Raw genomic sequence first — 22,415 nt, forward strand, 5'->3', positions numbered from 1 at the left:
ATAATCCTCTAAATCATTCAGAATTGCAACCTAGGTATCATTCTGGATTCCTCACTAGCTCTCACCCCCTCATATCCAATCTGGTGCCGAGGACTGTCATTTCATCTTTGTAACACTTCATCTCTATCTAGTCCAGGTCCTCATCACCTCACACCTGGATTAGCCTGCTGGTGGAGCTGCCTGCCTCCTTTCTCCCTACTCCAGTCCATCCTAAATCAAAGTTTTGACTGTGGTATCACCTGCCTCTAGTCAACGAACTCTAGTGACTTCCTGTTCTTCCAGGACTAAATATAAAACATTATTTGGCAAAACTCTTCATAACTTATTGCCTTCCTACCTTTCCCTATTATATACTTTTCATTCCATGACACTGGCCTCCTGAGAGTTCCACAAACAAGCTATTCCCTTTCTCTAGCTGTCCCTCATGCTTAGAATGCTCTCTCTTCCCATCTCTGCCTACTAGCTTCCCTGAAGTCAAAAGTAAAATCCCATCTTCTACAGGAAATAACCCTCTTAACTGTATTACTTTCTATGTTAATTATTGTTTGTACATGTTTTTTGCAAGTTGTTTTTATTAGACTGTAAACTACTTGAAGGCAGGATTTTTTTTTTCTCCTCTTACTAGGACTTAGCACAATGCCTGGCAAAAATAAATGTTTATTAGACATCTTCCTCTATCCTGTCCCCTGTCTCCCATCCTCCAAGACCCCAGAGTAAAAAAGCATCCCCAGAACCTGGATACATTGCAGAACAAAGCTATGTGTGAGCAGCCTGAGCCATGGCAGACCATTCATAGTTGTTTTTCCTGCCTCAGTAAAGCTTTAGATTTTAGCACAATGAAAAATACTGCCCTCAGAGATGGAAAGACTGGGCCTCTGACTTACACTTAGTAGCTAAAGGACCATGGACCAATCACTTGATTTGTCTAAACTTCAATTTTCTCTCCTGTAAAATGGGGATAATGATACCTTTAGTACCTATCTCTCAGGGTAATGGTAAGGCTGAAATGAGATAATGCACATAAATTGCTTTGCCAATTTTAAAGAACTAAATATCAGTTATTATTCCCAGGAGTTCCCTACAGGTCCCAGACAAGCTCCCAACTCCAGGCAAATGAGCAGTTTGCCATCTCATCTGGTCAGGCTAGCCAAGAAGTTAATCATAGGTTTGGGAAAAGATTTCTGGTTCTGAATGTCTTCTGAGGTCTGCTGGAAGGTTAGAAGTGTGTACCTGTCCTAGTGAATGAGTTAGTGAGTTTTAACCCTCACGACCCCAGAAGTCATAATGATGAGAAGGGAAATGGTGTTGGTGGCCAGATTCCCAGTAGACTCAATTCAATAATTTAATTTCCCATTTGCTAATTACCTGTATGTATTCTTAAGGCTATGCACTGAACACTGGACTTCCCAGCTCTCATGATTTAGGACCCTGAGGGAGCAGATAGCTTTCTTGTTTCTGATGAATTCTTCCAACTTTTTCTTGGCAGCTAAATGGCATAGGTAGGTCTGGAGTCCTGGAGTCAGGAAGAGGAGCTCAAATCCAGTCTCAGACACTTTCTAACTAAGTGACCTGAATCAAGTTACTTAACCTCTCTTTGACTCCAGATGAAATTTCATTATTTTGCCAGAAACCAGGCTTCCTTAACACTTCCCAGCTATGTCCTCAACAGGTGACTCCTCACTCTAACACACACACACATCCACCTTTTCTCAGCCTTCATCTTGTATTGCCATACCTTCTTAGAAAGTAAGCTCCATTGGGGCAGAAATGATCTTGTTTATATTTGTATTCAAAAAATTTAATGTGAAAATTCATCATATACCATCCATCTGTCTATGAAAGGGTCATTTCCCAATAGTTGTTTCTGAATGCCTTTTTCTATGTGGCAGCTTGAAGAGGGGCTCACTTAGGCAAACAGAAATCTGAGCCCCTGGCTGCCTCCTCTGTTCTGTTTCTTTCCTCAAACATTTTTTTTCTGAGAAAGACTCCTTTTTTGGAGTAGGTATCTCAGAAATTTGGAAGTTCCTGAATCTCTATGCTATGTATAGATATTCTAGTATTTATAAAGAGCATATATGCGAGATATAATTGGGAAATGTTCAACAAAATAAAAAATGCATTGTGCATACCCTTTGATCTAGCAGTGTTTCTACTGGGATTATATCCCAAAGAGATCTTAGAGGTAAGAATTTTTTTTTTTTTTTTTTTTGGCTGAGGCAATTGGGGTTGTGACTTGCCCAGGGTCACACAGCTAGGAAGTATTAAGTGCCTGAGGCCAGATTTGAACTCAGGTCCTCCAGACTCCAGGGTTGGTGCTCTATCCACTACTCCACCTAGCTGCCCTTCAAAAAAATCTTAAAGGGGGAAAAGGGATCCACATGTGCAAAAATGTTTGTGGCAGCTCTTTTGGAAGTGGCAAGAAGCTGAGTGGATGCTCATCAGTTGGAGAATGGCTGAATAAGTTATGGTATATGAATGTTATGGAATATTATTGTTCTCTATGAAACAATCAGAAGGAAGATTTCAGAGAGGCCTAGAAAAGACTTCTATGAACTGATGCTGAGTGAAATGTGCAGAACCAGGAGATCATTATACACGGTAACAACAAGACTATACAATGATCAATTCTGACAGATGTGGCCCTCTTCAACAATGAGATGATTCAAACCAGTGCCACTTGTTCAGTGATGAAGAGAGCCATCCACACCCTGAGAGAGAACTATGAGAACTGAGTGTTGACCACAATATAGCATTTTCACTTTCTGTTGCTTGCTTACATTTTGTTTTCTTTCTCAGTTTTTCTTGTTCTTCCTTCTTGATCTGGTTTTCCTTTGCAGCAAGATAACTATGAATATGTATACACGTCAGATTTAATATGTATTTGAACATATTTACCATGTATTGGACTACCTGCCAGCTAGGGGAAAGGAGGAGGGGAAAATTTAGAACAAAAGGCTTTGCAAGGGTCAATGTTGAAAAAATTACACATGCTTATGTTTTGTAAATAGCTTTAATTCTAAAAAACTGCTAAAAATGCAATACAATGTGTTTTTTTTTTCAGTATCTTAATATGCAGTTCACAGTTCTAATAGATTTTGAAACCGTTATCTAAGAAAAGGCCACTGATATAAGGGGGTTCCTAAATCTGTGGTCTGACTCCTTTAACAAAGAAAGTGTAGAGCCAAAGTTAAAGTCAAAGACTTATTCAGCTCACTGGTTAAAAAATTTCATATATTGTAATGTTCTCTTTTCTAAATTATAATCATTCTCTGGGAGCAGGTTTCTTGGGGAACTTCTGGAGGCAGCCTTAGTTTCAGTTCAGTTCAATAATCCCAAATGCAGCCAGATGTTAAAGTCCAGATCCTTTACTATCTCTTTCCAAATTTATCTCCTTCACTTGGGGCTCGGCTAATTTTCTGGAGGCCTTTCAGATCTTGGTTTCAGTATTCTCCTCAGGACAGCCTGCTGTTAGGATTACTAAGTGAGAACTGAGGTTGTCTGGACAGTGACAAGGTGAGAATTCAGGTTTTCTGGACAATTACAAGGTGAGAACTCAGGTTGACTTGATAGAGGGGGCAAGCTCATTGGCTGGGGTGGTTCTTCCCAGAAGCCCTTGCATTATCCCACGCCCATTCTCTGGGAGGATAAAAGACACAATATTGGGCCTGGAGAGCAGATCGGCCTGGAGAAGGATAAGAGCTGGAGGAGATTCAGAGCCAGGATTCAAGAGAAAGACTCTGCATTGCATCAGGCTTGACGGGGCTCTCTGCAGGAAGGGAAGTCACTTCTAAGGACAAGAGTTAACAGCAACTGCCTGGAGACAACTGTTCGTTACAGGAAGAAGAATCTGTTGGAGAGATTTGAGTAGACACAGCAGATCTCTTCCCAGAGAGCGATCCAGCAGCTTCTAGAGAAGACAGCTCGTTACAGCCTGCCACCACTTCTCTGTCTTCATTCGTTCTGCCCCACTTGTGAATCTCCTTGACTGAATCCTGACTTTGAATCTCCAGAAGTCCTCCTTGGCCCTGAGAGCTTCTTCCTTATATGCTGCCCACTGAGTACACACCAATCATTACATCACTAGGAAACCATTATTTGTTGTAGGATTAAATCAATGCTAAATTAGATTTAACCTTTGCCTCCTCAATTCCACTCAGTACCTTGTTTCAAGTTTTGGCCCATAACATTTCCTTGTAGGGTCAGATCAATTATACTGAACCATGCTAAATTAGATAAATATTGTCTCTATCCATTCCAGTGACTTAACACCTTGTAAAAATCCTAAAAAAGGGAAAGGAACCCATGTGTGTAAAAATGTTCATGGCAGCCCTTTTTGTAGTGGCTAGAAACTGGAAACTGAGTGGATGCCCATCAGTTGGATAATGGCTGAATAAGTTATGGTATATGAGTGTAATGGAATATTATTATTCTATAAGAAACAATCAGCAGGATGATGTCAGAGAAGCCTGGAGAGACAAGAATTAATGGCGAGTGAAGGGAACAGAATCAGAACATTGTACATACACAGCAATAGCAAGATTATACGATGATTCTTTTTTTTTTTTTGAATATACTTTATTTTTAAAATTTATTTATTTTTTTAATAATTATAAAATTTTTTGACAGTATATATGCATGAGTAATTTTTTTTATAACATTATCCCTTGTATTCATTTTTCCAAATTATCCCCTCCCTCCCTCTACTCCCTCCCCTAGATGACAGGCAATCCCATACATTTTACATGTGTTACAGTATAACCATGTATACAGTATACATGTGTATAACAGTATAACATATATACAATATATGTGTGTAAATCCAATTTTCTTGTTGCACGTTAAGTATTAGATTCCGAAGGTGTAAGTAACCTGGGTAGATAGACAGTAATGCTAACAATTTACATTCACTTCCCAGTGTTCCTTTTCTGGGTGTAGTTGTTTCTGTCCATCATCGATCAACTGGAAGTGAGTTGGATCTTCTTTATGTTGAAGATATCCACTTCCATCAGAATACATCTTCATACAGCATTGAAGTGTACAGCGATCTTCTGGTTCTATTCATTTCACTCAGCATCAGTTGATGTAAGTCTTTCCAAACTTCTCTGTATTTGTCCTGCTGGTCATTTCTTACAGAGCAATAATATTCCATAACCTTCATATACCATAATTTACCCAACCATTTTCCAATTAATGGACATTCATTCATCTTCCAGTTTCTAGTCACTACAAAAAGGGCTGCCACAAACATTTTGGCACATACAGGTCCCTTTCCCCTCCTTTAGTATTTCTTTGGGATATAAGCCCAATAACAGCAATGCTGGATCAAAGGGTATGCACAGTTTGATAACTTTTTGGGCATAATTCCAAAATGCTCTCCAGAATGGCTGGATTCTTTCACAACTCCACCAACAATGTATTAGTGTCCCAGTTTTCCCACATCCCCTCCAACATTCATCATTATTTGTTCCTGTCATCTTAGCCAATCTGACAGGTGTGTAGTGGTATCTCTGAGTTGCCTTAATTTGCAATTCTCTGATCAGTAGTGATTTGGAACACTCTTTCATATGAGTGGATATAATTTCAATTTCATACGATGATTAATTCTGATGGACATGGCTATTTTCAACAATGAGATGATTCAGGCCAGTTCCTCTTTTTTGAGGAAGACAATATATACAGTTCCAATGGTGTTATGGTGAAGAGAGCCATTTGCACCCAGAGAGAACACTGTAGAGACAACATAGCATTTTCACTTTTTAAGTTGGCTTGCATTTTATTTTCTTATTTTTTTTCTTTTTGATCTGATTTTTCTTGTGCAACATAATTGTGGAAACATAAATAGAAAATTACACATTTAATATATATTGGATTATTTGTTATCTAGGAAATTTGGAACAAAAGATTTTATAAGAGGGGATGTTGAAAATTATGCCTATATAGTCAGAGAAATGCAAATTAAGACAACTCTGAGATACCACTACACACCTCTTAGATTGGTTAGGGTGACAGGAAAAGATAATCCTGAATGTTGGAGGGGATGTGGTAAAACTGGGACACTGATACATTGTTGGTGGAATTGTGAATACATCCAGCCATTCTGGAGAATGATTTGGAACTATGCTCAAAAAGTTATCAAACTGTTCATACCCTTTGATCCAGCAGTGTTACTACTGGGCTTATATCCCAAAGAAATAGTAAAGAAGGGAAAGGGACCTATATGTGCAAGAATGTTTGTGGCAGTCCTCTTTGTAGTGGCCAGAAACTGGAAACTGAGTGGTTGCCCATCAATTGGAGAATGGCTGAATAAATTGTGGTATATGAATATTATGGAATATTATTGTTCTGTAAGAAATGACCAGAAGGATGATTTCAGAAAGGCCTGGAGAGACTTACATGAACTGATGCTAAGTGAAATGAGCAGGCAGGAGATCATTATATACTTCAACAACAATACTATATGATGATCAATTTTGATGGGCTTGGCCCTCTTCAACAATGAGATGAACCAAATCAGTTCCAATAGAGAAGTAATGAACTGAACCTGCTACACCCAATAAAAGAACTCTGGGAGATTGACTATGAACCACTACATAGAATTCCCAATCCCTCTATTTTTGTCTGCCTGAATTTTTTATTTCCTTCACAGGCTAATTGTACACTATTTCAAAGTCCGATTCTTTTTGTTCAGCAAAATAACTGTTTGGACATGTATACATATATTGTGTTTAACTTATACTTTAACATATTTAACATGTATTGGTCTACTGCCTTCTGGGGGAAGGGGTGGGGGGAAGGAGGGGAAAAGTTGAAACAAAAGGTTTTGCAATTGTCAATGCTGAAAAATTACCCATTCATATATTTTGTAAATAAAAAGCTATAATAAAATAAATTTTAAAAAAGAAAGTAATTTAAAAATCAGTAGATTCTTCATAGTCAAGAAGTGTATGCTCACAAGATCATATGCATCCTCATGGGTGCTTAACCCAAAAATCGTGCTGGTCATTTTGGGGTGCTTAATCAGAATTGTTGAATGGATTCTCCTACCTGAGTAACTGATATAAAAATCAGTTGATCCTCAGGAATAGGAAAGTGTTAAGGGACAGGTCAATTCTCCAAGAGCCTCTACAGCTGTGAATCATAACAGCTGAAGTAGCTGCAGGGCAGCCTTTGCTGACACAGATGTTGTGGACTAGGAATGAGATAAATTTGGAGGCAGAGGGAAGAGGAGAAAGGTCAGACAATGCAACTTCAGTTAGAGAGGTCAGAGAACAGTAACTGCTTCTCAGTCTCCTTGTCTCATCCTCTCACAAGAGGAGATCCATTCTGGGTTGGATCTCCAGCAGCCACTGTCAGGTGATTCCCTGTATTCCAACAGGAAAGGAGGCTTAAGATGTGTCTGTGCCCAGGAAAAAAGACAAGATTAGATATTATGGGGTTGATGTGGTGCATTCTTTTAAGACGCCTCTTGATGCTGATCTGGAACCCCAACATTTTGGGATCCCCATTGAACCCCAACATTGTGGAGTTGGAGTCAGCCTCCTGTGAGACAGTGAGATTTGAGCACAGTTGCTCCATTTTGTAGGCTGAATGTCCAACCAGGGTAAAGTCCCTGGAAAAGCCTGCATTTATTTGTATCTTACTCTCTAGAAAAACAATACATGCAAAATTGGCCAAAAACGATTTAGTTAAAATTTTTAAAAATTAATTTGTTTTCAGTTTTGAATCCTAACTCTTCCTCACCCCTCCCCTACCAAGTCAGAAACAGAGGTTAGAGCTCCCCTCTGGATCAGTAGGGATAATCAGTCTGAAAGTAGTGCCTGTACTTGCAACCTGGATGAGATATAGAGAATCAGGAGAGAAGCAGACAGATGGAGACACAAAGATACACACACACACACACACACACACACACACACACACACACACACACAGAAATAGAGACAGAGACAGAGAGAAAAAGAGAAACGGACAAGAGACACAGAGAGAAGATGGCAAAATGGCTGCAGCTAAGAAATGGAATCATTCTCTTGGATCTTTGCATTTTGAAGAACAGTAAGTTATTCACAGCTACAATTCCCATCCTTCAATATTGCTGTTACTGTATACAATATTTTCCTGGTTCTGTTCTTCTGACTTCACTTTACATCAGTTCTTATAAGTCTTTCCACTTTTTAAAGCCAGTCTTCCTCAGAGAGTTCTAAGGTTAGTTTCCCATCTGTGTGTCAGGAATTTTTGAAAGGCTATCTTTTCAATAATTTCAGAGCCAACATATGAGTTATTTTTAAAATGATCAGGCTAGATTGGTACAGTCTCTTTCTTTTTATCTCTCCTCAGAAGTTCAGAAGGGTTGAAGATCCACGCCATGGACACAATAGTGATAAAAGGTGTGTAAAATTCCTTATGAAATCTTCCAATTTATTGGTCAGAGACACAAATATATATATGATTCCAATGTTTATAGAATCAATACATAGTACATCTTTGAATATCTTTGATATTACTGTATCTTTTCTAACAAACCCAATCTACTAAGATGCAAATGGTTAGGCCCAGATTTTGGCCATTTCAATACAAATGTAAATAGTTGTGATTGTATAATCACAGCAATCAGAGCAAAATTATCATACCAATGTCTTCAAGTTCGTTTCTCCCAAAATGCCTGGTCTCCATTGTGGACTGCTTTTCCTGTTCTAAGTTCAAAGGTGTATCTTTCATACTCATAATTTCATGTCATTTTTTTTTTTCAATCTCTCTTGCTACTGTTTTTCTGAGAATAAGTTGCCCTGACTATAATTATGGTAGCCAAACTATTGTATATGTTCAGGAGTGTCATTGAAACAAATATTTGCTGAACTTATACTTTAACATATTTAACATTAACAATTCTGTTTTTCAGATATGTGTCAATTTTTTCTAACCTGAAATTCAACCCAAGAATTTAGCTCCATCTTTAAGTTCAAAATTCAACCTTTGCTAAATAGATTTGATGTGCACTGAGATCTTTTTTGGGGAAAATGATGTAACCTTTAGCGGGGGCTGGATGTAAACTGTGTCCCCTTTGGGGAGACTCCCAAATCCTGGGAAAAGCATACCTTCCCAGACAAGCCCTTCCCAAGTGGTCTCATTCAGTCAGAGAAAAGCCTTCAAATTCCCAGTTAAGTGATTTTATTTAACTGGAGATTTCTGCCTGATGGTCCTCCATTGATTAACCCACACTGCTCCCAGCCCCAAGCCTCAGACTACTAATAAAAGACAATTCTGAACCCCAAATCTTTGCAGAAGTCTGAAACAGGATCATACTTGCTAAGGAATCTCTCTTTTTTTTTTTTTTTTAATTCATTTTTCCAAATTATCCCCTCCCTCCCCCCCCCCCCCCATGGCAGGTAATCCCATACATTTTACATGTGTTACAATATAACCTAGATACAATATATGTGTGTAAATACCATTTTCTTGTTGCACATTATTAGCTTCCGAAGGTATAAGTAACCTGGATAGATAGACAGTAGTGCTAACAATTTACATTCACTTCCTAGTATTCCTTCAGTTATTTCTGTCCATCATTGATCAACTGGAAGTGAGTTGGATCTTCTTTATGTTGAAGATTTCCACTTCCATCAGAATACATCCTCATACAGTGTTGTTGAAGTGTATAGTGATCTTCTGGTTCTGCTCATTTCACTCAGCATCAGTTGATTTAAGTCTCTCCAAGCCTCTCTGTATTCCTCCTGCTGGTCATTTCTTATAGAACAATAATATTCCATAACCTTCATATACCACAATTTACCCAACCATTCTCCAATTGATGGACATCCATTCAACTTCCAGTTTCTAGCTACAAAGGAATCTCTCTTCTTGACAAAACTGCCTGCCAGGACTTTTGCCCACTGTGAAGATGTTCTCTTCTCTGTGTTAACCTTTGTTATCTCCCTGATAGGACCTTTGCCATTTAGAAGTATGTTTTCCTTATTATTGTTCTGTAAGAAATGACCCACAGGTGAATACATCCAGCCACTCTGGAGAGCAATTTGGAACAATGCTCAAAAAGTTATCAAACTGTGCATACCCTTTGACCCAGCAGTGTTTCTCCTGGGTTTGTATCCCAAAGAGATCTTAAAGAAGGGAAAGGGACCTGTGTGTGCAAGAATGTTTGTGATAGCCCTCTTTGTGGTGGCCAGAGATTGGAAACTGAGTGGATGCCCATCAATTGGAGAATGGCTAAATAAATTGTGGTATGTGAATATTATGGAATTATTGTTCTGTAAGAAATGACCAGAAGGATGATTTCAGAAAGGCCTGGAGAGACTTACAAGAACTGATGCTGAGTGAAATGAGCAGGACCAGAAAATCGTTGTATACTTCAACAATACTATATGATGATCAATTCTGATGGATGTGGCCATTTTCAACAATGAGATGAACCAAATCAATTCCAACAGAGCAATAACGAACTGAACCAGCTACACCCAGCAAAAGAATTCTAGGAGATGATCATGAACCACTACATAGAATTTCCAACCCCTCTAATTTTGTCCACCTGCACTTTGGATTTCCTTCACAGGCTAAATGTACACTATTTCAAAGTCCGATTCTTTTTGTACAGCAAAACAACTGTTTAGCAATGTATACATATATTGTATTTAATTTATACTCTATCAGGGACAGCTAGGTGGCGCAGTGGAAAGAGCACCAGCCTTGAATTTAGGAGGACCCAAGTTAAAATCTGGTCTCAGACACTTAACACTTCCTAGCTGTGTGAATCTGGGCAAGTCACTTAACCCCAGCCTCAGGAAAAAAAAAAAAAAAAAAAAAGAAAAAAGAAAAAAAAAATTTATACTCTTATCATATTTAACATATATTGGTCGACCTGCCATCTAGTGGGGAGAGGGGAAGGAGGGGAAACATTGGAACAAAGGGTTTGGCAATTGTCAATGTTGTAAAATTACCCATGCATATATCTGGTAAATAAAAACTATTAAGAAAATTTAAAAAAACAAAAACAAAAACAAACTGCATATCCTTTGACCAAGTAGTGCCACTACTGGATCTGTATCCCAAAGTCATCATAGAAAAGGGAAAAGAATTCACATGTGCAAAAAATGTTTGCATAAGTTCTTTTTGTGGTAGCAAAGAATTGGAAAAGGAATGGATGCCCATTGGGGAATCCCTGAACAAGTTGTGATACATTATTCTATAAAAAATGAACAAGCTAATCATAGAAAGGCCTAGGATAATTTACATGAACTGATGCTGAACAAAATAAGCAAAATCAGGAATACATTGCACACAAATAGCAAGAATGTGCAAGCTATGAAAGGCTTGATTCTTCTCAGAGGTTCAGTGAGTCAAAGCAATCAGACTTTGGATAGACAATGCCATTTGCCTCCAGAAAAAGATCTAAAGAAATTCAATATAAACCAACACATACTATGTTCACTGTTTTCCTCTCTCATGGTTTTTCCCTTTTGCTCTGATTTTTCTTTCCCAACATGATTCATAAAGTAATGTATATTAAAAACTTACAGGGTCAGTTGGCTAGGTGGCACAGAGGACAGAGCACCAGCCCCGAAGTCAGGAGGACCCAAGTTCAAATCTGGTCTCAGATACTTAACACTTCCTAGCTGAGTGACTCTGGGCAAGTCACTTAACCCCAATTGCCTCTGCAAAAAATAAAATCAATTTACAATTTAAAAAATTATATTGTTAAAGACAAACACAATGACCAATCACCATTGTAAATGATGAAAGTCTACTTCCAGAAGAAATGAGATACCCATGCAGAAATGTTTGGGAGGGGCACATAGTAGATCCTTAATATTCATTGTGAAGTAAAGGAAAAAGCATTTTTGCTAATTGTCAAAAAAACAAAATAAAATAAAGGTATTGAAGATATCTGTCCAGACACTAATTAGTAGACTATTAATCTGAATGAACAAAGTATAGTGGAAGTGTGAAAAGGGATATAAATAAAACCTTACAGTGAAAGTAGCAATTCTTTACCAAGGAGCAAGTATTTGTGGAAAGTCATAAGGCTTTTAGACCTCTGGTGACAGAAAAGTTTTGCCTGTTTAGGAGTAAAACATTGAGGGGAAGGACCCTGCCATTTATATGTACAGTACCTAATATGTCAAATGAACTTAATGTTTACTTAATTTAAGGTTGAGTAGATTCATCAATAAAATTCTCTTAGTGTCTTTGGTGTGCTGCTAAACAAGAAAAATATCCAGAGAATTTGGGAGTGGGAAAAGTTTCAGGAGAGGCTGGATATGTATACTTACATGTTGATTTTTTTTTTTTTTTAACTGAGGCAATTGGGATTAAGTGACTTCCCCAAGGTGACAAAGGATTAATACTTGCATGTGGTATTGAAGATACAAAGGCAACTGCTGCTTTCAAAAAATTTACAATCCAATACAACACACAAAAGAAAACTGAAAGGGAGGGAGAGCAGGAGAGAAGGTACTCACTGGAGTACACAGTGGAGAAATCCAGAGAACTTCCAAACCAATAATACATCCAGGTGAGAGACAAGGAGTCAACTGAGTTGAGTTCTCTTTAAATAAAGATTTGGGAGTTCATGGCCCTCCCCTCCATTAGAGGCAATTACAAGCTTCCTTGGGGTTGGTGTCTAAATTCCTCTAAGAGTGCCACAGTAGCTTAGTCAAGAAATGCTGGTACTTGTGATAACTGCTGCCAATAGCCATGGGAATTGATTTGAATACCAAAGGAATGTTAAGAGAGAAATACCTGGGAGACACTGAACTCAAAGGGTAGTATGTACAAGGCACTGCCTAAGCACTTACAAATTATTATCACTGAATTTTCAATCTTGGGATGTAGGTGTTTACATTCTGATGAAGTAATGAGACAAATTGTGAAATGTCTGGGACCAAATTTAAACATAGCTACCTCATATTATCATATTGTATAATGATCAAAGATGTACACTGAGAATATTAGTGACTTTAAAGAGTTCTTTCCATAGCATCAGAGCAGAAAGTAAATTTTTAATTCTAAGGAGGCAGTATTAAGTAACAACCCTTTTTTTGGGCACATCATTTCCCCACCCCACCCTGCTTACCTAAAAGGCTCCCAATGAATTTATACTTTTCTAGGAGGAATTGGGCAAAAGAAAAACTTTAAAAAAAATTTTTTTTAATTGTGCCCTCTGAGCAAATATAAAGATGACAATACTATCTAATCTATTTATTTAGCGCTATAAGAATCAGACTTCCAAAAAACTATTTCAACGACCTAGAAAAAATAAGTTCATATGGAAAAACAAAAGGTCAAGAACTTCAAGGGAACTAATGAAAAAAAAAAATCAAATTAAGGTGGCCTAGCTGTACCAGATTTAAAATTGTAAAGCAGAAAAAAAAAAAAAAAAAAGATAGAAGGGGGCAGCTAGGTAGTGCAGTGGATAGAGCACCAGCCTTGAATTCAGGAGGACCAGAGTTCAAATGTGATCTCAGACACTTAACACTTCCTAACTGTGTGACCCTGGACAAGTCCCTTAACCCCAGCCTCAGGAAAAAAAATAAAGAATAAAACAGCAGTCACCAAAACCATTTGTTATTGGCTAAGAAACAGAGTAGCTCATCAATGGAATAGGTTAGGTTCAAAGGACAAAATAGTCAATAACTTTAATAACCTAGTGTTTGACAAACCCAAAGACCCCAGCTTTTGGGATAAGAATTCACAAAAAAAGCTGGGAAAATTGGAAATTAGTTTGGCAGAAACTAGGTATTGACCCACCACCATACACCAAGATAAGGTCAAAATGAGTTCATGACCTAGGTATAAAGAATGAGATTATAAATAAATTAGAAGAACATATGATAGTTTACCTCTCAGACCTGTGAAGGATGACCAAAGAACTAAGATCATTATTGATCACAAACAGAAAATTTTGATTATCAAATTAAAGTTTTTATACAAACAAAACTTAATGCAGACAAAATTAGAAGGGAAGCAATAAACTGGGAAAACATTTTTATAGTCAAAGGTTCTGATAAAGGCCTCATTTCCAAAATACATGGAGAATTGACTCTAACTTATAAGACATCAAACCATTCTTCAATTGATAAATGGTCAAAGGATATGAGCAATTCCAGAGAGCGATTTGGAACTATGCTCAAACTGTGCATACCCTTTGATCCAGCAGTGTTACTAGTGGGCTTATTATTCCAAAGAGATCTTTAAGAAAAAGGGACCTCTATGTGCAAGAATGTTTGTGGCAGCCCTCTTTGTAGTGGCCACAAACTGGAAACTGAGTGGATGCCCCTCAATTGGAGAATGGTTGAATTGTGGTATATGAATATTATGGAATATTACTGTTTTGCAAGAAATGACCAGCAGGATGACTTCAGAAAGACCCGGAGAAAATTACATGAACTGAGCAGGACCAGGAGATTATATACTTCAACAACACTGGACCTTTTCAACAATGAGATGAAACAAATCAGCTCCAATAGAAGAGTAATGAATTGAACCAGCTACACCCAGCAAAAGAAATGAGTGTTAACCACTATGTAGAATTCCCAATTCCTCTATTTTTGTCCGCCTGCATTTTTTATTTCCTTCACAGGTTAATTGTACACTACTTCAAAATCCGATTCTTTTTGTGCAGCAAAATAACTATAGATATGTGTACATATATTGTATTTAACATATACTTTAACATATTTAACATGTATTGGCCTGCCATCTGGGGGAAGAAAAATTGGAACAAAAGCTTTTGCAACAGTCAATGCTGAATACTTACCCATGCATATATCCTGTAAATAAAAAAAAAAAAAAATAGGGGCAGCTAGGTGGAGCAGTGGATAGAACACCAGCTCTGAGGAGGACCAAATCTGGTCTCAGACACTTAACACTTCCCAGCTGTGTGACCCTGGGCAAGTCACTTAATCCCAGCCTCAGGGAAAGAAAAAATACATATATATAAAATTGTGCCCTCCTGGGAATCATAAAATGACTTCACTTAACCAAAATAAAATGTATCATGTCCTGATTTTAAACAATATAAATACATCCTCTCCACACATATGTACTATTCTCATTCTACTTATGTCACTTGGTATCCTTTATATCTAAATTTCATTGTATTCTTAGGATGAATATCCCAAGGAATGAGGATGTCTCCAAAATTAAATCCATAAGGATGGAAGGATTGGAGGTCATATCAAAGATGAAGGTTTAAGGGTTAAGGGATAGAAAAAGATGAAATTATGTCATAACAAACATGCTTGAAACTAGAAGTGAATTCACTTGTGATGGTGAGAATGAGAGTAGGCCCAAAAATGATTAACAGGTTGTATTATGAAACATTCTGTGGCACTATAACTATTTCATCCATCTTGACTTCACTTTCCTTCCCTCTTCCCAGTCTAGTTAGTTCCTTTAGTTGACCAGTTTAAATTCTATTGTTTACTCTTACTTGTAAGCTATTATTCATAGTCTGTGACAGTTCCCCTTTATTCCATATTCACATTGCCTCTGAAGGGCCTGAACTATTCCAGTTAAGGATGATGCCCTGGAATGTAGGCTGCACCCACTGATCATCTTAAGTTACTAATTCCCTCCCTTTCCTTGTAAAACCTTACCAGCCCACCATCTCTAAAAGCTACTATCATATCTGCCCCTTCTTGGATAGGAGATAGGGAAATAAAACCTGCGATTTCATTGGTATTTCATCCATTTCCTTTCTCACTCAAAATATTACTGTGTATAAAGTAGCATCTGAACTGACTAAATCTGCCATTCCCAAAGTTACAATGTCCTGACAAGTCTGATTACCTTTTCCTCTCAGGCTTCTCAACTTTTCTGCACTGACTGTTCTCATTACTCCTTCTCAATTGCTCCATTACAGAATGAATCAAAATACCCCTTTAGTTGTAGATGCATACCTGAGCCATCTCTCTTGGTGATCTCCATTCAGCAAGCTTTTCAATATTTTTGTGTTCCAAACAGCCTTGTTTATGTTCACACCAAGATCAACTTTCTACTTTCTTTGATATCCTAGTGATTGTTCACCATGTATTCCCCCTCAACATGTCTTTCGGTTCTTTTGAGAATGTCTTATGTCTTTCCTATTTTGTAAAATTGCAGCAGTTAGGGAAAACTCTTGCACTTTTGTGCTCATTGACTTTTTTTGGGACATATTTGATATAAATATTCCCTTTCTCTAAAAGGGTTAATGTCCCTTTTTAATTCACATTTTGTAGAAAGGTTTCACAATATAGCTACCCAATTTGGAGCAAAAGAGTAGCTCTCTATGGGGATTATATCAGGTAGTCTTAATACTTGAGACTTCTTTATCTTCCTAACTACCAAGAGTCTTTGTGGCCCAAATGGAAATTTTAGAGGCATGTGCTAATAGCACTGTCTTACTACAATCTTCACAAACTAGGGATCCAGGATCCAAGAACTGAGAAAGGGACAAAAAGTGTTATCTTGGACCATTCCACAGCTATGACACACAGACCTTTATCATCATAGCAGATCAGAACTCAGGGAGTTATTCATCCTGCTCTAGATCCAGTTAAGTCAAAAGGGAGCCATTGTTAGCACTACTGTCTATCTACCCAGGTTACTTATACCTTCGGAAGCTAATAATTAATGTGCAACAAGAAAATGGTATTTACACACATATATTGTATCTAGGTTATATTGTAACACATGTAAAATGTATGGGATTGCCTGTCATCAAGGGGAGGGAGTGGAGGGAGGGAGGGGATAATTTGGAAAAATGAATAAAAAATGAAGTCAAAAGGGAGCCAACTTTACTTAACATATTAAGCTTCATAGCAACAAGAACCCTCAAAAACTTAATAGTCCAAGTCAATTGAGTTCAACTAAACTGCAAATTAGAATGCTACTGAGCTCTTATGTAACATTTGTAACATTACTCTATTACCTTATGCCAAAATATATCCTTGATATAGCTATAGAAAGGCAAATGGAAACATTAAAACTAGTCAGATTATCACCTGGTGGTAACCAATCTAATCTACTCCCCCCCACTCTTCCAAGTCCCTATTTCCAAAGGTGTCCAAATGCCACCATCCTTCCCCATTTGGCTTCATGTATCTTGCCTTCTAGTTGCTCACCAAATCTCAAGAGGCCCATCAAAGAGCTTCTGGTCAAACAATCACAAGTCCAAGGTAACTTGGGCACTAAGATCTTCACAATTATTATTTAATATGTAAAACAAACTGACTATCTCAGAGTCAAAGAGAGTCAGTACCTCCCAGCTACCCTAGCACACATCTTATTCCAGCCTTCCAATTTATCAAAGTTTGATTCTCACCTCTTGTTGTAAATACATTCTTTAGAAAACTGTTCCAGAGAAGGCCGTGCCAAGGACACAAGGTTTTTTTTTTTTTTAAAGAAACAGGTTTACACTCCCCCTAACCCACAGATACACCAGGCACAACATAGGGTAGACCAGCCATTTTATTTTCCTCTCATTGGTTCAGGAATGTTGATGGGCAGATAGCTCTTTACATGGGCTTTGGAGGGGGTCTGGGGGCAGCACCCTAGAAGAATAAAAGAGAGTTTGTGAGCAACATGGGAAGAATGTTCCCCCGAGAATTTCCCCACTTGGAGAGCAGAAAGTTATTTCAGGACCTCAATGGGGAAAAAAAAGTTACTTGGGGTAAATAATGCTTGTATACTGGTTAAGAGTTGGTTAACTAAAGAAGGCATTACCAGGAGATATACTGTCTAATTTGAACCCTTGGACTACCTCTCTCTGAGCGGGGACCTTCTCCTACGAAAACCTCTCCTCGCCAGCGTCCCAGACTCCCCCTCCCCCCCATTCAGAGACTCACAGCAGGTCTGAAGCGGGGCGGGGGAGTCCGATCCTTGCGTGCCTCCCGGGAGCGGTTCCTCACTACCTTGCTGTGGATCGCGCAGCTCACACAGTAATGTAGCTTCACGTACAGTTTGGGCAGCACATATGCTGGAAGAGAACGAGCGTTAGCACGGCGCGGAGGCTCCCCGGAGTACACACTAATCCGCTTAAAACGCCCAGGTCGGGAAAAGGGACATTTCCGGCACTGGCCGGCTGAGTGCGTGTAACTACCACCCGAAGTATCTTAGCCTTTGTAGGATGTGAGACTTCTAGCTGTAGACTCATTGTTAAAACGGCGCCTACTCCCAACTTTCCTTTGCTCCGTTGAAAAAAAAAAGCCCCAAACCTGCCCGGCCCCACCAGCTGTCCCCGCCTTCACAGGCCCGTGAAAAGCCGCGTTCGGGGTTAGTGGCTCGGGGAGCACCCGGCAGGGCTTACAGTCGAAAACGCTGGCCTCGGAGATGTCCCTGACGGCCGCCGCTTCCACGATGTTGCGGATCACGAATTTCTTGATGGCCTTATCCTTGGGAACGCAGCGGGCACAGTTGGTGCAGCGGATGGGCTGCACGTGGCCGCGGCCCTTCTTGGCGCGTCCGTTATTTCTCCTCTTCTTGGTCTGAAGCAACGGAGGGACAGAGTCACATAGCCCCGCCAGGTCCCTCCCCGACATCTAGCTTGTCCTCCCTAGCGCTACCCAAGCCCACTCCAATCCCCGCGCCCAGCGTCTCTATGCCTTGGGCCCGCCAGGGTCCGGGCTTTCTAGCCTTTCTTCCTAGCCCACCGTACCATCTCGTCGGCCTGAGCCCGGTTTCTCCACTCCCCTCTTCCACGGGCTCAGGGACTTCCCGATCCCCCCACTCCGATACCTTCCCAAACTCAGAGACCACCCCCCCAGCCCACGTTGTTCCCTCACCATCCTGAAAGCAGGGAGCCGAAAAAGGATCCGGCTTCCCGTCCGTCCTTCTTATATATCCAGAGATCCGTGCGCCTACACATGCGCGCAGACAAAGTTTATTCTCAGAGATAAACCAATCCCGAGATCCACTTAACAAAAGGCCTTCCTCCTTAAGAAGCCAATCGCCTAGATTAAAAGAGATTTCTATTGTTGTTTTCGTTTTAGGGAAAGAACCCTGAGGGACTATTTTTCGTTACTCGTGGAAGAATACAAGTAAAACTACTTTCCCAAGAGGCTGCTCGAAGCTTTGACTTTCCCAGAAGCGCTTGCTGGGAAGTGTAACCGGTCAGCTGTAGTGTCTCAGGGCACGCCGGGAGTTATAGTCCGCCGGCTGAATTAAGACTGTCTTTTGGGAATTGTAGTCTGAATGCGCAGGTAAGGCTCCATGCGCGATGGGAGATGTAGTTCCGAGGTGACCCTTGGGCCTCTCCTCTCTCACCCCGTCCCCAAAGCTGGGGAGCAACCAGGGAGCCTTATCTTCCCTACCCTGCATTTCTGTTCCCTCGCTCTTTTATCGTGCTCTCAGGCTCCCTTTCTTATAAGAATGGACACACAACGGCGGATGAAGGAAAAGCTATTCCCCGCTCCCACCGGGGGAAAACAAGCCCCCCTTCCTCAGTATTCCTGTCACGGCTACCCCTTACTCCCAGCACCTAGGAACAGAAGAATTCTCCTGGCAGCTGGGAGCCCTCATCCCATTCGCGTTTCCTTCCTCTCCTCCTCCCCCACACGTTCTTTGGATTCACTTCTCCGGAGGGCCCAGCTTGGTACGGCGGCCGAGGGGAGGCATTTCCCTCGGAGCGCGAGGACCGGCCGCTGGCTCCTGGCCGCATGGCTCTGTCTGCGATAGCTGGCCTGTGACTTGGTGAATTCCCCTGAAAGGACCCGAAGTCTCTTCTGAGAGCAGTCCCGGAATGAATCGTTCCCTCCACCTCCCATTCCAGCATTTAAAAACTCGCGATTGTGCCGTCGCGTCATCCAGACTTTTAAAGCCAACCTCTCCAGCTGTAGCGGCTTCCTTTGGGTAGTATGTCTTGCTTGGTCTCTCCCAGATGTAGACCCCAAACTGCTTATTGTCTAAGGACGAACATATCGATAATGTCTTTTTGCTCTTCTCCAGAACAGCAAAGCAGGGGAAGTTGGAAAAGCCAGGAGGTGTTAAATTACTCATGTTTATTTATAACAGACCTTCAGCCAGTACAGTACAAAACTTACAGTAGTATATTCTTCCTTACACAAATATTTACTTACAATATATTACAGATACAAAACGCTTCGCAGTTAAGTCTCAAAAGCAAGTTTGACTCCCCTTAAGAAGGGAAAGAACTCTCAAAAAAAAAAAAGGGGGGGGACCCAGAAGAGAAGAGAGGACAGCAATCAAGAAAGACACCAAGTCTAGGATGCAAATGAAAACCCTGGGAAAGAGGACAGAGGTGGTATTGCACTTTATTCTTTTTTTTTTTTTTTTGTCCATCATAATGTCTGATTAAAAATATATATATATATAATATGTACACAAGGAAAGAAGCTGCTAGGAGTGTTACAAAAATCCCTCCACAGCTTGGAGACAAGACGTGGAAAAAAAAACCCAAAGGTTTGGAAAAGTTTCTGCTTAGAAAGGGTTTTGTTGTTTTGAATTTGTTAGAAAACACCTCTTTCTTCCACTTAAGTTTCAGGGTTTTTTTCCCCTTTTTTTCCTTCTTTTTTTTTTTTTTTTAAATTTTAATTTTTTACAAAAGGAGCTGGGAGGAGGGGTAAGCACATTTGAGGTCCCAGAGCCAAGGAGACTCTGGAGAAGTAGGGCTTTGTCCTTAAGACCCTGGTTAAAGTGCAGTGATGATCTGGAAAATGATGGAGTCCCCTTCTTCCCCTACTTAAGAATCTTATCTTGCTCCCAGCCCCCATGTCTCCACTCTCCTGGGCATAGCAATAGCCTCAGAACATGATATTTTTGTTTTCTTTTTGAGTTTTTAGGGGTAAGAGGACCACAGGTTTGCCAGAGTAGAATGGGGAAAGGATGTGGGTAGGACCGTAAGGCTCTGATCTCCCTGGAAGGAATAGTCCCTATGGGGAGTCACTATCACAAGCAGAATACCATAGTAGTTCCCAGTTAAGAAAGAGGAGTAGAAAGGGGCTCAATGTCCAAATCTGCCCTGTAAAAGTAGAGTAGGGAGGTAGGAGAACAGTATCCTTCTAGAAATAAATTTCCTTTACAGATCCTTCCATCCTTCCCCTGTACTCCTGTCTTTGTTCCTCTACTTCCCACCTCCCTGACCCTGGCAGCATCTGTTTATTGCTACATTGTCCAGGAGGAACAGACATTTCCTTCGCAATGATGCTCCACTCTACACCTCTCTGGGTCTTATCAAGGAGACTTCAAGGCAGAAGAGAAGAAAACTGTTTTAGGATCTTTTCCCCATATGGGGATGAGACAGATTCCTCTCAAAGGCCCAAGTACCACAATCCTGGGTTCTGTTCCCCCAGCCAACCCTGCAGCATCCTTCCCGGGGGACCACAAGAGATCCCTGAAGAAGGAAAAAAGGGAGAAGAGGCAGAAGAGGCAATGAGGAAAGAGGTTGTGGGAAGAAGAGTGGGAGTTGGAGGAGAAAGGTGAAAGAGAGAAGGACCAAGTGTTGCAACTTGTGAGGTGGTTGTGTTATATTTTTTGTTTTTTTGTTTTTTTGTTTTTTTTGTTTTTTGTTTTTAACATAGAAAAAAAAAAAAAACAGCCTTTGGTTTGAACCTCAAGGAAGGCAAGAGAGCCAGGTGGCTGTGGCCCTGGGCTGGGACTCCATGTACATAGAGATGCTTCCCCTTCCCAGGGGCCTTCACCTATCTCCCAGACCCACAAGAAGAGCCAAGCATGCTGCAGGAACCAGGAGGGAAATGAATCCCTTCTTCCCTGCTTCCTTGGCACTGGGCATGAAGGGGGGGGCAATGAGCAAGCCCTTGGTCCAGATGTGCTGGATCTACTCTCCCTGGGCCAGGAGTAGGGTAGGGGCAGGGGCACATGCCCACCCTGCAATCATTTTTGGTTATATTGAAATAATTAAAATTGAGGAAAAAAACATCCCATTCTTATGACCACTGACCCTGAGGATGGAACCTCAGAGCTCAAGAATGGAATGGTAATCCCTGCTGGGAAGGGGTGAAGGCAGCAAGACTGAAGGACTGGGTCTTCTCCTTGTCTTTAGGCAGCAATAAACTCAACTGGTTTTTCATATGGTGGGAAAGCCCCTGAGTGCCTAGAGAGGTTTCTGGGGTGAAGGAGTCAATTAAAGAAATATTGAAAGGAAGAGAAGAAACTTTTTTCTCTTTGTCCCCAGTTCCAATTTGGGGGAGGACCTTTTACTCCCCAATGCTTTAAAGACAGAAAAAGGTGCAGACCCAACTTTCACCCCCTGAGGATATCAAATTGGAGTACCCCAAGTGGAGGAAAGACCGAGCACACATACTGGTTGGAGGACCTGAACAGCCCCTATGAGGTTGAAGGGAGAGGACCATCACATCCTAGTGGGAGACCCAGAGTGCAAATGCAGGCTTCAGAGTATTCATATTATTAGGGGAACAAGTGAGAGGATTCTGAGCCTCACAGTGCCCTGG

General features: G+C 40.4%; 1 protein-coding gene and 1 long non-coding RNA gene across 3 annotated transcripts; one reads left to right on the forward strand and one right to left on the reverse strand.

Moving 5' to 3' along the window:
- Positions 1 to 17,439: 17,439 nt before the first annotated feature.
- RPS26 (ribosomal protein S26) lies at positions 17,440 to 19,559 on the reverse strand. 2 transcript variants are annotated; one of them, XM_074270064.1, is made up of 5 exons: positions 19,466 to 19,559; positions 18,771 to 18,938; positions 18,296 to 18,473; positions 17,835 to 17,965; positions 17,440 to 17,540 (listed from the first exon to the last, which is right to left on the reverse strand). In XM_074270064.1, the coding sequence occupies exons 2-5, from the start codon at positions 18,771 to 18,773 to the stop codon at positions 17,505 to 17,507; spliced, it is 348 nt and encodes a 115-aa protein (XP_074126165.1). In that variant the 5' UTR covers positions 18,774 to 18,938; positions 19,466 to 19,559; the 3' UTR covers positions 17,440 to 17,504. The 2 variants fall into 2 exon arrangements, with proteins under 2 accessions (XP_074126165.1, XP_074126166.1); XM_074270065.1 differs by lacking the exon at positions 19,466 to 19,559 and having other exon boundaries at positions 18,644 to 18,777.
- LOC141544187 (uncharacterized) lies at positions 18,288 to 22,104 on the forward strand. The gene is made up of 2 exons (XR_012482553.1): positions 18,288 to 18,512; positions 18,978 to 22,104. It is a non-coding gene; the product is annotated as an uncharacterized LOC141544187 (long non-coding RNA).
- The last annotated feature ends 311 nt before the right edge of the window (positions 22,105 to 22,415 follow it).

Source organism: Sminthopsis crassicaudata, chromosome 5, assembly GCF_048593235.1.
Source record: "Sminthopsis crassicaudata isolate SCR6 chromosome 5, ASM4859323v1, whole genome shotgun sequence".
NCBI classification, from domain to species: domain Eukaryota; kingdom Metazoa; phylum Chordata; class Mammalia; order Dasyuromorphia; family Dasyuridae; genus Sminthopsis; species Sminthopsis crassicaudata.